Source organism: Homarus americanus, unplaced genomic scaffold (assembly GCF_018991925.1).
Source record: "Homarus americanus isolate GMGI-L3 unplaced genomic scaffold, GMGI_Hamer_2.0 scaffold23598, whole genome shotgun sequence".
NCBI classification, from domain to species: domain Eukaryota; kingdom Metazoa; phylum Arthropoda; class Malacostraca; order Decapoda; family Nephropidae; genus Homarus; species Homarus americanus.
In genome coordinates, this window is record NW_024731054.1 from 3,481,143 (window position 1) to 3,497,182 (window position 16,040).

The 16,040-nt window shown below is 37.2% G+C and overlaps 1 protein-coding gene across 1 annotated transcript in view; it reads right to left on the reverse strand.

Moving 5' to 3' along the window:
* Positions 1-1,315: 1,315 nt before the first annotated feature.
* The window catches only part of LOC121867432 (serine-rich adhesin for platelets-like), a 45,093-nt gene continuing 30,368 nt past the window's right edge, over positions 1,316-16,040 (reverse strand). The window contains exons 6-16 of the mRNA XM_042367343.1: positions 15,697-15,803; positions 15,277-15,473; positions 14,733-14,912; positions 13,868-14,009; positions 12,982-13,172; positions 11,662-12,212; positions 9,273-10,043; positions 8,923-9,160; positions 8,426-8,569; positions 7,433-7,565; positions 1,316-2,702 (exon numbers count right to left, since the gene is read on the reverse strand). Coding sequence (XP_042223277.1) covers positions 2,278-2,702; positions 7,433-7,565; positions 8,426-8,569; positions 8,923-9,160; positions 9,273-10,043; positions 11,662-12,212; positions 12,982-13,172; positions 13,868-14,009; positions 14,733-14,912; positions 15,277-15,473; positions 15,697-15,803 — 3,079 coding nt within the window. The 3' untranslated portion in view covers positions 1,316-2,277. The remainder of the gene's footprint in view (positions 2,703-7,432; positions 7,566-8,425; positions 8,570-8,922; positions 9,161-9,272; positions 10,044-11,661; positions 12,213-12,981; positions 13,173-13,867; positions 14,010-14,732; positions 14,913-15,276; positions 15,474-15,696; positions 15,804-16,040) is intronic.

Consider the following 16,040-nt stretch of genomic DNA (forward strand, 5'->3'; position numbering starts at 1 on the left):
GGGGGCCACCAGACTGGTGCCTGCCCTTTGGCACCACAGCTACCCTGAGAGATTGGAGCGTCTGAAATTGCCTAGCTTATACTACAGACGGGCAAGGGGTGACATAATTGAGGTGTATAAGCATCTCAAGGGGCACTACTCAGTTGAGTGTACTTTCTTGGCGCTGACGGACGCTCGCCCCACAAGGGGTCACAGCTCAAGATTGAAGAAGCCGCAAGTCCAGAAAACTGTGAGGGCAAACTTTTTCGGAGTTTGAATTGTAAACTCTTGGAACAATCTACCAGAAAGTGTTGTGACGGCACCGAGTGTGAGCTCTTTCAAGACAAGACTTGACCAACACTGGAGCGGGTTCAGGTACATTCAGGAGCTGGTGCATGCCCAGTACTTGCCAACAGTGCGTAACAGAGACGTGACCGATCGCCCGAGCAGCTAACGAGCTGATCTTTTGGTGAAGAGGAGACAAGAAAAGGAAAAGTAATGAGAGACGTGACCAATCATCGAAGCGGCTAACGAGCCAATCAGTGGTGAAGAGGATAAAAGTAAAAGTAAGTAAAAACAAAGTGTGGGGATTGTGTCCAAAGAGAAGCAATGCTAAAAACGCCATGATATGCAAGTAAAGTGCAGAAACAACAAACAAGCTGGTATTCATCGGCAAATGTTGGATAGGTACCTGTGCGAGTCTACATTGTGCCAGCGTCACAAAGAGCAAAATTTGTACGAGCTTATGTTAAGCATGATTGGCCAGCACTTCCGATTCTTAGACCTGCAAGTCACAAATAAAACATTTCCACAAAACATGAGTTTCACATTTAAAATCAGCACAAAAAACTGTATTTTTAATGAAAATTTAAAAAATTTGGAACACAGTCCAAATTTTTAATAAGACCCTTCAATATAATTCACTCGTCGATTTTGCTTATCGTTCGTAAATCATGGAAAGTGACCTGTTGGCGACCTGTGGGGCCATGGTCAGCATGCTCACCTCGCAAGCGAATAGACCCGGGTTCGATTCCCGGGCAAGGTGTAACTAAGTAATGGCATTACAGTACAGTACAGTATAGTGTAGCAAGAATGATTTTACCTACTGGATACTTATTACCTCAGAATGCATGTGTAAGGTGTTAAAAGCACAAGTGTAAATGTCATACTGAGTGATTATACATTAAAATGTATCAATGGTATGACCAGGAAGATGGTATATTTTGACTGGTACATTCTGGCAGTAGGACAATGACACCATGTACCTTAAAATTGGCATCTTTTAATATTTGTCATAATTTGTGTAACACTGAAAGGGGAATTTAAAACTCGGTAATTGTTCTGAACTTTTTATTACATATCCCGATGATCAACACTGCTCTGGCAGCCAATGGAACAGAAGACGATGTGATTCTACATCAATCTGTAACTTTTCAATATTCAAACATAATTTTTTTTGTCACTGGTATTCTAAAGCCAAAATAATTCCCATCCTGAAGCATTAAACAACTAAAAATTAACAAAATCAATTCACCAGTATTAAAATTTGTTGTATAAAGTATTTACTTTGTAGTAATTCTTAATACAATATTCTGTCTGCACACTGTGAGAATCACTCAAAAGCTGTCCGACTACAGCAAACTCTAAAGTTACCGGGTACCTAAATTTCCATACACCACTAATTGTCTTTGGTAAAGAGGACTATCTACAGCACATAGCACAGCTGCTAAGTACAGTCAAAAGAACATGTATTCATATAACAAAAAAATAACAATAAAATAAAAAATAAAACAAAAATCACTGACTGCATACTTTAGGATGAAGCCCTAACCTTTTCCCAATGCAGGCAAGAAGTTCTTTTTCATAACAAATTGCCTATAGACAGAGAGAAGCAAAGCAGTTGAAGAAGCAATTACCTATGTCACAATTTTTTAAAAAGCTGAACAGTAATTAGCTTTGATTGCTCAAAAGCCTTGCATTTATAAGTCACTCTGATGTTTCCTTTACTGGGATATTTATCATCTCGGGAACAACAGCAGCTACCTAAATACTTCTTACATGATACTCAGAAACTAACATGGAATGTAGACATACAAATGGATTGTGACCTCATGATACGTGAATATATACATTATGCAAAACCAAACAAAAATACATTATGATGGCATTGCTACAACACAACCGGTCAACACGACATGATATGTTTGCATTCATTATGATAAATGCAGGAATAAATGCACCACTTATCCCAAAGGATATTATTATAATGGTAAACACAGCTCATTAGAGGTTGCAGTATCAAGGTTCCCCAGTTTCAGTATCGCTCCCGATGGAATAAGTGGGAAGATAGGTACTAAGAGTCTTTTCAAGATTTCTAAGGAGCTGAACACTTTTCAAAGGTTCATATTCTTTATTAAATTCCTTATACCTCCATGGACCACTGTTTGCATCATCATTATCACTGGTATGTTCATTTTCACTGACTATTGGCATCTTGACATCTTCCGTAGTAACACAACTCTTCAAGGTTTCCGTAAGCGCTTGCACCTTACCCTCTTCTTCATCTTCCTCAGAGTTACCATTTTCAACAACAGCTCCAAGTCTCCAGCGTGTTCTGCCAGCCACTTTCAATGCTCCGTCCTCCAGCTCCGCCTCGTCTTCCTCGTCTTCGCTACTTGTAAGGCTCGGAGAGAAGCTACTGAAACCTAAACTGACTGGAGATGCTGAAAAGGACAAAAGGTACTTTGATTACAAAGATATATAGAAAAAATATTAACCTATTGAAGAGTCAATCAGTGCTAATAAAGTATGCTAAGTTAAGTTCAGGATAATGCATTCACTATAAGTAAAACTAATTAGTTTAGAAAATGCATGATATTATGTAATGCATTCCATTTAAAACTAACTATTTGTTCAAAGCAAAGATAAATAATTCAAATTCTGTTCCAGAAAATGCAACATGGACTAAGTAAATTAGTAAGTACAATACTATATTTTCTAAGGAATTGTTCTATCAGTTATTCATACACTGTATAGTCTAGTGACCAAGGCTAAAAATTGATCAGACTGTGGTAAAAGTAGCAAATTTAGCCCATTGAACATACATTTTGAAATGGGATTCATGGAAAAGCAAGACTATATTCTCATTGATTTTTATAAACTAGTGCCTGGCTTGGGCAACTTAGGTTATTACCCCCTTCAAAATGAGGGTTATGGCTGGTTAGGAAGGAAGTACAGTACTGTAGTACAGTACTTGACATTCTGACAATATAATCATTCTGTAACCTTCTCTTTGGAACTGTTGCTCTACAAGAATCCTATTTCATTTTCTGTGTTTGGTCAGGGAAACCTTGATAAGTTTACCCAAAAATAACAGAAGCAGCTCTGTTAACAATTTAGGTGCAGGTATTGTGCAAATAATTACTGGCAATGCATAAGTTAGGTTGATGAATATGATAACTACACCATCACCAGTTTCATACAAAATTCTGATGCTACTTGCACTTTGTATATTCTGAGATACACAGGTGGCACTCACTTTATGTGACTGCACTATGTGTGTGAAGCCTCTACAGTATTTCTACTATTCTCGCTTCTTCTAGGAAAAGTTCACACTTATAAGCAGGTTGAGTTGGATATTCAATATGGTCACCACAATATTAAAGTGCCAACTTCAAATTTTAGGAATGAGAATTACGGTAGCCATTAAAATTTACATTTTAATTGGATTTGGTGGACACACGGAAAATTTTTAATGTTTCAAAATTTCAGGGTGAATTCAAAAGAATTACTTTACCAACTAACTTTTTGTACTTGAATATATTGGTGTAGTTACCAAAATCTTCTTACTATGTGACTTTAAAACTGAGATGCTTGATATATTGTATAATGCTTGACCATGGTTACCATCTTAAAAAAGTATGATGCACAATGGATCTTTGCTTTTATTTTTTATTTTTATTTTATTTATTTATTTGAAAGTATAATTTTTGCCACTTATCAGTTCACTAGCTGTTTGGGTGCTCTATCCAACTGTTAGTACAGGAGAAAACCTGTGATGTTTGGTAAGGTGACAGTGGATAACACCCTTCTCACGTGTGTTTAGGCCGAGGCTCGAACCCTTGACATATTGGTGAGAGTTACGTGCGTCACCACTGAACCACTTACACCCCCAGTTAATGTGAACAAATTTACTAAATTTAGTGGTTTTATCACTATCTTAACAATTATTATAGCTTCAGGCTGGCCTAATATCTATCATTATTTTTAATATCATAAATATTATTTCTGTTAGTCAGATATAATAAGTTTCTACATATAAAACATGTTTAATCAACTGGCCAAGTCGAACTATAGGCCTATCTAAAACCACACCAACATTCATTACTTATGAATTTTTCAAAAGCACTAAAATAGTTAAACAGAGAATAAAGTAAAGAAGAACAAGCACACAAAGCTCACCACCACCACCACCACCACCCCAAAGCTTTAATGTGTCATTATCTGTTTAAGGCAGACCTTTCCAGCATTATTGTGCAGACTAGCAACATTCAGGAAATATTTTACCATATCCTCAGTGCAAACACCTATTTTTTGAGCTCTAGTTTCAGATAATTATGACAACTATTAGTTTAAGCATACTCTTAGTAACTTTTACAATAATTACTTTTTAATTAGATCATGACATCGTCATAACATACATTAGTACAAGTAATTCACAAATGCAAATCATCAATAATTAGTGTATTAAATCAGCCTTATATATTACTGCCACAAAGACGCAACAGTTTTACCCTTCATAAGCGTTGGTCTTCAGTTCCATTGATTACAGAATAAACCAAATATTTCCTATAAAAAGAAGATACAATAAGAGAGAAATTCAGAATAGATTGTCTTCTTACCACTACTCCACGTCTAAAGCAGCGTGGAAAAGCAATTAAACAAACCATCAAAATACACTGAGTAATATTATATAGTGACATGATTGCCATCATCCTATGAAAATAGAAGGAAATACAACTTGTGGAAAATATTCATAACCAAATTTAGGGAATTATTTTTAATTTAAAGTACAGGTACTGTATTGTCACATTTAACACAGGATCAAAGATGCCAGTTTTTTTTACTTCAGTACTGTATATATAAAGGTGTAGTGTTTACTGTGTATGGTAATGTATGTGTATGTAAAACCTGAGTGACTGGTACAGTGCTATTTTAACATTACCCATTTTGACTAAACACAGGAATTACCAAATGTGATTTAAATAACCCACAATGGTATTGATTGAAACTGTGATCATAGGTTAATTACATGACTCATAAAGGTAGGACATGTATTGAAGCCCTTGATTGACTGTCTAATAATATATGAGAGGATCAGAAAGCATGTGAAGGATAAAAAGTATTTAAAGGATTGTGATGACCGGAGTACACCACCGCCATGTGTTTGCAAGCCTTAAAATAAAAACGAGATGTTTACGAGTCCAAATGTAAGGACACATAAAAATGACTTTCAGGAGAGAACGAAGCATAGGAGGCGGGTGATCTGAGAGTTGGCTGGCAAATATCATCAAGGGTAGGAATTTAAGTTTAGAGGTAAAGAAGGAACTCAGAAATAGTATTGTGTTTCCTAACTTAATTTATAGCAGCAAAACACGGACTTGGAATAGAGATGAATGCTATAAATTTAAGCCACAGAGATTCATTACTCGAGAGCTGCATGTGGGTTAACCAGAATGGAATGGAAAGAATTAATGAAGTGTATGGGGTGTTTGGAATACCAGAGAAGGCAAAGGTGAATATTGTACTGTGGAGTGGTGGAATAGTTAATGTGTGGCTCATTGATATAGTTTGAACATGTGAGAATGATGCACAGGGTGACGACTGTGTGTGTGTTGAGGCAATCTAGCAGGTGCACTGGGTAGAGGGATACATAGAAAAAAACGGTATTTTTTTTATGAATACAAAGGCAAAGCTTTCATTCTGAAACTCTCAGAAAATCCATTTCATGAATTTTTTTTTTATAGTTCTTAAATATTTTTATTGTTCTATCAACATACTTGAATGTTATTAACTACTGTACTGTATACATTTAAATGGTTGAGAATTAGGTCTTGTGTATGTAGGTTTTCTGTAGTACAGTACCACTGAAGTTTGAGCAAATGTTAGCATCTCAAAGAATGTGAGCACTGTACCTAAAAATGGAAATATGTTTTGTATTTCAATGTCACAAGTTAAATATATATCTGGATGTTTAAAATTCAAAAATAAAAAATAATAATGAATTTGGTACTTAAATTTAAAAACAATAACAGAAATACAGTATCTTCACTATCACTGACGGAAGGGCTTAACACATAAAAAGTTAACTCTGTGCCCAGGTGTAACACAAACAATATTATAAGAAGCACTGATGTAATGAATGTTATAGCCAAGTCATTTTGAACTGACATAGCAAAAGCTGTTTATTAATGTGCTGTGAATTCCCTGTAATTTACTCTGCCTATAAGACACTGATGCAATATAAAGGCTATCTCTTATAGATGCATTATATAAAGTGCTGGAGTGATTATACAGACACCATAAAGCTGGCTTAGAAGAGCTGTGTGCTGAGGTGAAACTATTTAAGGCTAAAGTACTGAAGGTCATTTGCATCAGAAGAGTACTGCATAAGATACTATACTAATTCAATAACAATATTATATCTTACAATGTATCTATTCTACTGCCTCGTTGCACTAAATTACTCAATATCTTATCTACTCTAAAGTTATACACATGTATTTGCATTATGGTTAACATTTATACATTTTTTATTTTACTGGTTTCTGTCCCAACTCAAAATGAATACCACCAAACCTATATATATATTAATTTCCTTATGAATAATAAACCCAATTAATGATTTATATTTTACTTCTCAGTTTCTCCTCACCTACCCAAAATTTCCAATTATTTCCTTTATTCTTCCACAGCTATCTTATACACTGCACTGCATTTCGTATTCTTCTGTACACTATCTTATTACAGATAATTCCTGAGCCACACCTTACTATAATATCATAAACTTTCATACATAATAAAGCTTTAAAAACCCATTATCTTTTCATAGCCTGTGGAGAAGTGGTCATCAAGAGGCTGCCCAGGTATCTCCGAGCCCAATACAGTACAAATTTCTAATAAAATTATCCAAAAACTTCTGAGGAAAATTCCATCCTAAATTTGTTATCATATTACCTAATCTAATCCTGCAAGACTAATCAGAAATATCTAATGCCATCTCTTCTATTTAAAATAATTCTGTTTCTTTTAAAATTATCAGAGTATTTAGTCCATTCTAATAAAAAAACTACCCGCACCCTAACATTGCTCTTAGATCAGCTCAGACAATCTCACATGACTAACCCTACACCCAGAGATCAGTTATCCCATCTTCTTCATTAGTTAGCTTTACCTGATCCATCCGCAAGCATGGAGTGCGGTGCCCGGCTATCCAGGAGATTCTCGGAGGATCCTACCGATAGCTGCATGTGTGGTTGCTGGAACAATAATGCGTTGAACTCGTCATCAAAAAACTCCTCCTCAACCTGGAATAAGGAGGTCTTGCATGAGGTTCAAGGTATAAATACATATGGAAAATAATTTATCATGGTAGGATCTTGCTTGGAAAAAATGTAGTTTCCTCTTATATCCCAATTCCATGTTATCAATTTGTACTTCTGATATTAATTATACATGACACCTGGAAGGCCATTTTGAATTTTCAATGAATTTATATTTCAAAACTGTACCGTCATTCTTGTTTTACTTTCTTGAACTACATGTACAGTACTGTATTAAGCTTATACAGTTATTGTCAGTCATAAAATATATTCTAATAACACAAATAATACAAAAGCAAGTGATACTCTATACTTTTTTAAATATACTACTGTATAAAGTACAGCAATGGTTGCCCCTCGTGTAACGAGGATGGCCTGCCCAAGGGCCACCTAGGCGTGAATTTGTTTAAGGTGTAGAAGCTGTCACCAACACAATAACCACACCCTAAGTTAACGAGTTGCATGACCCAGTGTCAAGGAACAGTCCGAGAAGACCGGACAACTTGCCAACTGCACTAGCTAGCCATTACCCCTGAACACAATCAGCAAATTGATTAATATCCAGGTTCCCAATTACTGCTGGGTAGACAGAGGCAAATGGCATAAAGAAACTTGCCCATAGTTTCACCCTGCCCGGGGATCGCACCCGGGTCCTCTCGCTTGCGAGGCGAGCATGCTTACCATTATACCACAGTTTGTATAAGTGAATGACAAGGTTATACTTTTTTCTTATCAATACTTCACAGGTTTAGTTTATTCAATTTCTGACCATTAGTACAACAAAAGATCCTAACAGTTTAACATTTAATAGGATACAGCAATAAAAATCAGTTTCAGGTACAAACCTCCACCTCTTGTCGGCGTTTGCTCTTGCGAGGTCGTGTTCTTTGGCCCTCCGAGTGTCGTCGTGTCTGTATCTTAACGGCTGAATCCCCAAGTCCAGCTGAAGTGCCGCTAATGCTGTTCCATCGTCGCCCTACACCTGCCTGCTACAGAATGGATATGAGAGTAATGATTCTAGTCACTTTATCTAAATGTTAATGGGCAATGACTTGAGTTGTTGGTCTTTATACATACCCATGTCCCTGTCTCCCTGAATAGTTATCAAGTCTCTTACTAACTAAAAGACTTCAAGAAATATCTGTTGTGTCTTTTATCAACTAAATTTCAAGTTATTGTTGTTATACCTCTAATATTCATGTTGTGGATATTAAATATATTTGTGTTAAATCCAATGACACATACAAATTACTTCACACACACACACACACATATCCACACTACTAGAAAAGTTCAACTAATTTATGAATACTGAACTGTATTGTACTCAAATGAGTTCTACCTTAGTGCCTCCACTGGTAGGAGAGCGAGATGGTGAGCCCTGATTGGACGATGGTCTAACACATGGACCAATAGTATTGCTATGCTGCCAGGATGTAGAGGAGCTGCCACTGTAGTGTGTGGGGCTGGATGGACCACTGGCTAATGAGCAAGAGGATGAATGGCGGGTCAGCTGGTGACTGGCTGGCTTAATACCAGTGATCTCCTCCCATCCACTATTCACCTCCTTTTTACTACTTCTGAAAATGTAAATTTGTTTTAATAATTCCCAGTACAGTACTGTAAGCTCGCTGGCACATATATTTGAGAGAAGCTTGTTTCTCACAAAACAGAGGTCTTAGCAGTAAATACCTGGCAGAGTGTGCTGGACTCTTAGGAGCAGAGCGGGATCTTCGTGTACGGGCCTGCTGTTCTTGCTGGGGTTCATTCATATCATCCTTACTGGAGGAGGAGTCTGAGACTTGTGATAACTTTCTAAGAGTGAGAGTAATCTGACTGACGGTACGAACGGGCCGCCGTCCGCTGATGTCACTACTGGCACTGGATGAAGCACTGGTCAGGGACACATGGGAAGTAGTCCTTGTGACACTGGTGCTGGTGGCAAGGCTTGGTGAGTTGATGTTAGTCATGCTCAGTCCACGACGGACCACCTCATTTCTTCGGAGGACGTCTGTCACTTGACTCTGGACGTCATTTCGATCAAGTCTGGAGGCACTTGAGGGACGTTCTGGCATTGTGGGAGATCCTTCATCGCCTCCATCACTCTCTATTAAAAAGGCTCTCTTGGCTGCATTAGAGATGTATCCATAGCCAGACGCTTGTTCTTCATCTGTTGGGGAACTTGTACGAGAGTGGTCAGAATCTGTGACTGGCATGATGGGAGACAGCAGAGGTGGAACAGATGTTGATGTAGAGTTTCTATGGAATACCTGTCCTTCCTGGTTCCTACACCCTCCTTTACCACACTCTAAATGCCCTCGGGAAAGTATGTCAGGGGTCTGTCCATTTTTTAGTGACTTAATGTTGACTTTGTTAGGAAGAAGGTCTGGTTGGAGATCCACTCGTAACACTGATGTAGTTGGTGGTCGAGCAGGAGTTGATGTTATAAATGATGGATTAATTCTGGAAGAAAAGTTTTCATTGTACAACCACAACTAGAAAGATGGTCATCAGAGCACAAACACACACACCCAGTATGGAACTCTGACCTTTATTTTATACTAACCTAAAATTCAATGGTTTCTTTGCTGGCTAATACCCTGTACACATTTTTGTGATACTGGTACTCAGTCTATCCAGTTTTTCACCTGTACAGATGGAAGCTCAATTTAATTTGTGACATTAATATCTGAGCTACATCCTCCAAAGATCATTTCATCCAAAGGGAATATGCAACCCATATGTAGAATTTCATCAAAATAGGTAATATTTTCTTTTTATTCCTACTACATAATGGAGACTAGTTCATATACACTTTATGGTAAAATATGCTATACAGTTAACCCTCACTTTACGCGGTTAATGTAACCCGGAGGGTACCGCGGAAAGCGAGAAACGCGTAAAGTGAATAACATAACATATGGGATTAATTGAAATGGAGTCCAGGCCGATCCCCAAACTCCACTTTTTGACGACACATAACTATGTTGTAGTAAAAATAACATCTTAATTTTATGATGGTACATGCACACAATTAATACTTAAGAGAAATAGAGAAATACAGTCGCCAAGTTAATGTCCATTCAAATAATGAACACGACTCCCTCCCCCTCTTCTCACACTACACTGCTGGCTCTTCCCTCTGAGAAATTTTGGGGGGAAAACCAGGTATAGTAATAAATAATACCTCAAACTAAAGTTAGGATAATATAATTGACATTGCTGGATTCCTTGTAAGACCAGGAATATTTTGAATATAAATGTCATATATTTTTCACAAAAGATAACATATTTACTCAGATTAAACATTACATCTAAAATTTGTATGTCTAATGCAAAATCTATGATGTTTATATTCAAAATGATCATCAAATTGTAAGAATTCCAGCAATGTAAATTATATTCTGGCCGGGTAATTTGTATGAATTTTATGAGCTAAAACAAATATCTTCAGTTAATAAAAAAAAAAAATATTCTTCACGACACTATCTGTCAATCAAAGTACCCCACCTTGCCTCCCCCCCTCTTCCAACCGCGCGGTCAGTCCCAACCCTCCCCCCCACCCCCCACCAATCCTCCCTTCAAGAGAAAGAGTGGGTGAAAAAAATAAATTTTAACATTTTGTATTAAATAATACCTCAGATTAAAGTTAGGATAATATAATTGACATTGCTGGATTCCTTGTAAGACCAGGAATATTTTGAATATAAACGTCATATATTTTGCACAAAAGATAACATACTTACTCAGAGTGAACATTATATCTAAAAATTTTATGTCTAATGCAAAATATATGATGTTTATATTCAAAATGATCATCAAATTGTAAGAATTCCAGCAATGTAAATTATATTCTGGCCGGGTAATTTGTATGAATTTTATGAGCTAAATTAAAAAAATTATACTTCACCCGTGTAAAGGGGTACACCCACCGCGGAATGTGAGCATCCTGGGTTCTGGCAGGGCACCGCGTAAACGTGGAAACGCGGAATGTGGGACCGCGTAAAGTGAGGGTTGACTGTATTTCATTAAGATGTACTGTATACTGTAAAATACATGTGACTGAGAATACTGTACTCACTTGGCACTGGTTATGGTGTCCAAGGTAGGGCTCGGTGTGCGGGTACATGGTGTTGAGAATCCACTATCCACGCTAGTTACCATTCCTTTGGCATTTCCTGGCACACCAGGCACCACCCTGGGCATACCGCCATCTGTCTTATCCTCTAGTGTAACATTAGGAGACTTTTGTAGCCCTTCAGCGTGTCGTTCAGGAGGTGAACGTGCAGGACGACCAGATGCAGTGGAAGATTTACTGTGGTGCACCTCGCTGGATACCACCATCTGTGTGGCTGAACTGGAATCTTTTCTCGAACCTTTTGTTCTCATCAGTTTGTTATTATAGTCACTAGAGATTTCTGGATGGCTTGAAAGAGACCCAGAACTATATTTCCGGTTGTTATAAGACTCGCTTGAAGAGTTCTGATTACTGACAGATGGTTTTCTTTTTGAGAGAGGAGAGGTGTTGGCTGAGGTCTGTGATGTGTGTCTGCCAATAACTGGTGTGTTGGGTATGGATGGTGGACCCCATGCTGGAACAGCTGGCACACGATCCTCCTCATTGGACTGAATCTGTTGTAAGAGAAGAATAGAGAACTACTGTATTAACTGTAAAGTGAAAAATTAATCCTAAACTTTCTTATAAACTACAGAATTAATAACATGTGTAGAGAGTATAATAATTCTTAACACAAAAAATAGAAAAGAAGAACAAACTCCAGTAACAGGTGCATTAATTCATAAACAGATAATTCTAAACATTAGTACAGTAAAGTACAATACATGGAATGAAAATAGAACCAAGAAGCTAAATTAAAAATATCAGTTCTAACCATTTAAAACTTTATCTGAAAATACACTAAAAAATTATAGAGGCCATAGAATTAATGAAAATGGTGAAACTAATCACCTATAATGGACAACATAATTTACAATATTCCATTCAGTATGTGTAGAGCCCCAAGTTATGATCCTGACTATTTCCATGGCACCAAGATGTACAACAGACCTTATCCATCACTTTATATGAAAGATTTATCACAAATCTATTGTTAGTGTTCTTGAGAAATGAAAATAAAGTTATCTGCTACAATTGGAATGACATTTCTGGATCCTACAACAAAAAATTATACCCAGTATACACAATCACAACTACAGTATTGACTAATCCATCTCATCTAGGAGTTGCCTCCCAACAAATTATGGGAATAATCATTAACTCCACCAGCACAACTTGGTCAGCACAGACTAAGCAAGACAAAGAACTTTCTTACATATTGAATGAATCAGTCACTCATCATATTCATATAGATGGGTGATGCAGCAAAAAAATGACACTCACCCTAAGTGACCGTAGCATTGTGTGGATCTCCTGAAGGTCAAGTTCCCTCTCGTGAGAGTTCCACTTGAGACCGTACTGAGTGAGGTAAGTGACAAGGGAAGGTGAAACTCCACTCACAGCAGGCAAAGTCTCGCCAGCACCCACCCTGTGCAACACCTCTGCTTCTTCCACACCGGACCATGGAGGCATTCCTGGTGGTACACAAAACATGATTAATTTCTAGTGTTTAGCAAATACTGTACTGAAGTTTTGAAGTATAGTTTTAAGGGTTTTATAAATATCTAAATAATGTATCAGAGACACCTGAGGGCTATATCACACTACAACTACATACAGGGAAAAATGGTGTGGTAAATTAACTCTGCATGGGGAGTGTATCTTAAAAAGTACTAACTCCCTAGGAATATTTTAGGGACTCTACTCCAAGAATTAGGTTAGGATGGAGTATACAGTATTATAATTGTAGGCTATTTCATCCGCAACCTCTTCATCCATCTAGAATTGGAAATTATAATTGACTGTAATCCGAACTTGTCTAAAATAAATAAATTACATTGTTATACAGTACATACTAATCTAATATTCTTCATTACTTTGATATTTATTATTTGAATCAAAATGGTTATCCTTGGCCTATAACTAATTATGAAAGTATGAATGAAGAATACTATACTTGAATCAAATTTAAACGTGCTGAAAAAACAAGATGGGGTCATTTAATATGGTCTCTTGGTGATAAGGCTGTTCATCAGTTCAAGCAATAAGTTTACAGAAAGTTGAAAAACACAAGTTAATTAATTCTGGTAACAATCAACTTCAGCTCTCATAAATGGACCAAATATTGTGACTTTCGTGAAAATAGTAAGTGGCCATGATATCTCCTCACCTGACCAGATTTCCCACATTATAGCCGTGAAGGAATAGATCTCTGAGCGTGTGGACACCATCTGCTCACTGAGAGTCTCCGGAGCCTGCCAGGGATGGAGCCATGTAGCTCGGAGAAGTTCTGGAGCCTTCATACTGCAACCCTATAAAACAAAAATAAAAAAGGTTATACTGTATATTAAAGTCTAGAGACCTATTCCAGAGACCTATTTTTATGCCTAACAAATTTTCAGAGGCCTATATAAAGAGCTTTTAAACCATCAGGGATCTATTTAAAATACTTTCAACCCACTGAGACTTTAATCTAAGTGGTTTTCAGTCTTAAAATTTATATAAAGAGTAATGGTAATCAATGGATAATTATGATTTAGTTTATGAATACTGTAGTGTACAGTATTCAGTTTATGATAGGGGTGTCATAAATCAAGGTGTACCTGTATACTGTACTTGTATCACATTTTTCTTTATATTCAGCATGGTAGGCTACACCACTGGACCAGCCAGTAGTTAAATACAGATGTCTTATTGGCTAACAATATCACTCTGCATTACAGAACTGTACTCTGCTTTCAGCTGAATTTTCTTTACCAGATTATTTTTTTTACTAAATATGATTATTATTAACGTACACAAAGCAGTACAATAACAACAAACTTAGTTAATATTTAAGTCTTTAGGAACTTTACCATAATGTCTTAGAATAAAAAATATAAAAACCATGCGACTTCAATACATGAACAAGGATTACCTCCGCTGGTATAATACAGCTTACCAAAACAAAAGGCATAAAATTGTATAGCACAGATTAAGATTCAAATGTATATCATATTTCAACATTTGTCTCAATGGGAACTAAGAAAACTTACCTTGCCGTGCATCTCTAGAGCAAACTCAAACCCTCCAAGCTTGGCATGGTTCATAGAAACTAGATGGAGGGCATGTGAGGAGAGGGCGGTGTGGAGCCAATTATGAGCATGAAGGAAGAGCAGAGCCTCCACCACACCCACCAGGATGTCCACAGCCCCACCCACACTCAGGTCTCGGTGCTGCGGGTAAGACAGTTCTCAAGAGTTCAAAAACAAAAATTTCTAATGCATGACATGTGAACCAAATCAGCTGCATGATATGGCCTGTGCCTCCTGTGTAATGACAACAACTTAGGGAATTGCTAGGAGTATAATGGTTACTAATATCCCTCCCTTATTATAAATATATTACTGTACATAAAAAAGTAAAACAAAAGAAATATTATATATTTCAAAGTCACACATTTCTATGATAAAAATAAAAGTAGGAAGCTAACCCACATGGTACTAAATAACTTAGAAATAACTATGAGAATAATGAAGAAAGAATCTTTAATCTGGACTTTCAATAACAACAAAACATTAACAAGAGCCTTGGTCTTACCTGGACGTGCAGATGATGGTAGAGGGAGCCATGGGGTACATGTTGGAAGACGAGGGTGATGTGGTCTGGGTACGGAGATGTCACGTGACACGCAGCCATCACCTCCAGAAAAGCTGGATGACGGAGGCGACGAAGAACTGACAGCTCCTGCACTAAGGAATTGCAAGCACCTTGATCCAGGGAGCTCTTATCTTCACCTGAAGGATAACATGAATGTTTATGACTAAGAACTGCTAGCTAATATGTGGTATACATTATATTTCAAGTACTGTACTGTACCTGATGTTGGATTATATTTACTGTACCTGATATATTGGTTGTATTTAATGTACCTGTCTAAATCATTAACTAAATATTAAGAACACTTTAATATCCGAATATATGGCCACAAACCCAAATAAAAATTAATAGCAGACATACCTTTAAGAGCATTTTCCTTGGGGAGAGAGAGTGCGGGAGTGGGCCTGCGGACAGTGACGTTAGTGCCCAGCCATGTGTAGGGGGAGTACACGGTGGGTCCACCACACCTGAGACACGGGGACAACTTTAGTAAACTCAAACATTAGTACAGTACTGTAGACAAAGATACAACCTACACTTAGCATTAGCTGTTCAAGACTTAGTTCATTAATACTTGTAAGTTCCTCAGGATCAATTTTAGTTCTTCTACTCACCTGCACCGATTCACCCAGTTGACACTTATCTGATCAATGCAGGAGTGAATCCAGGAAAATCAAAAGGGAGGGATCCAAAAACTTGTGGGT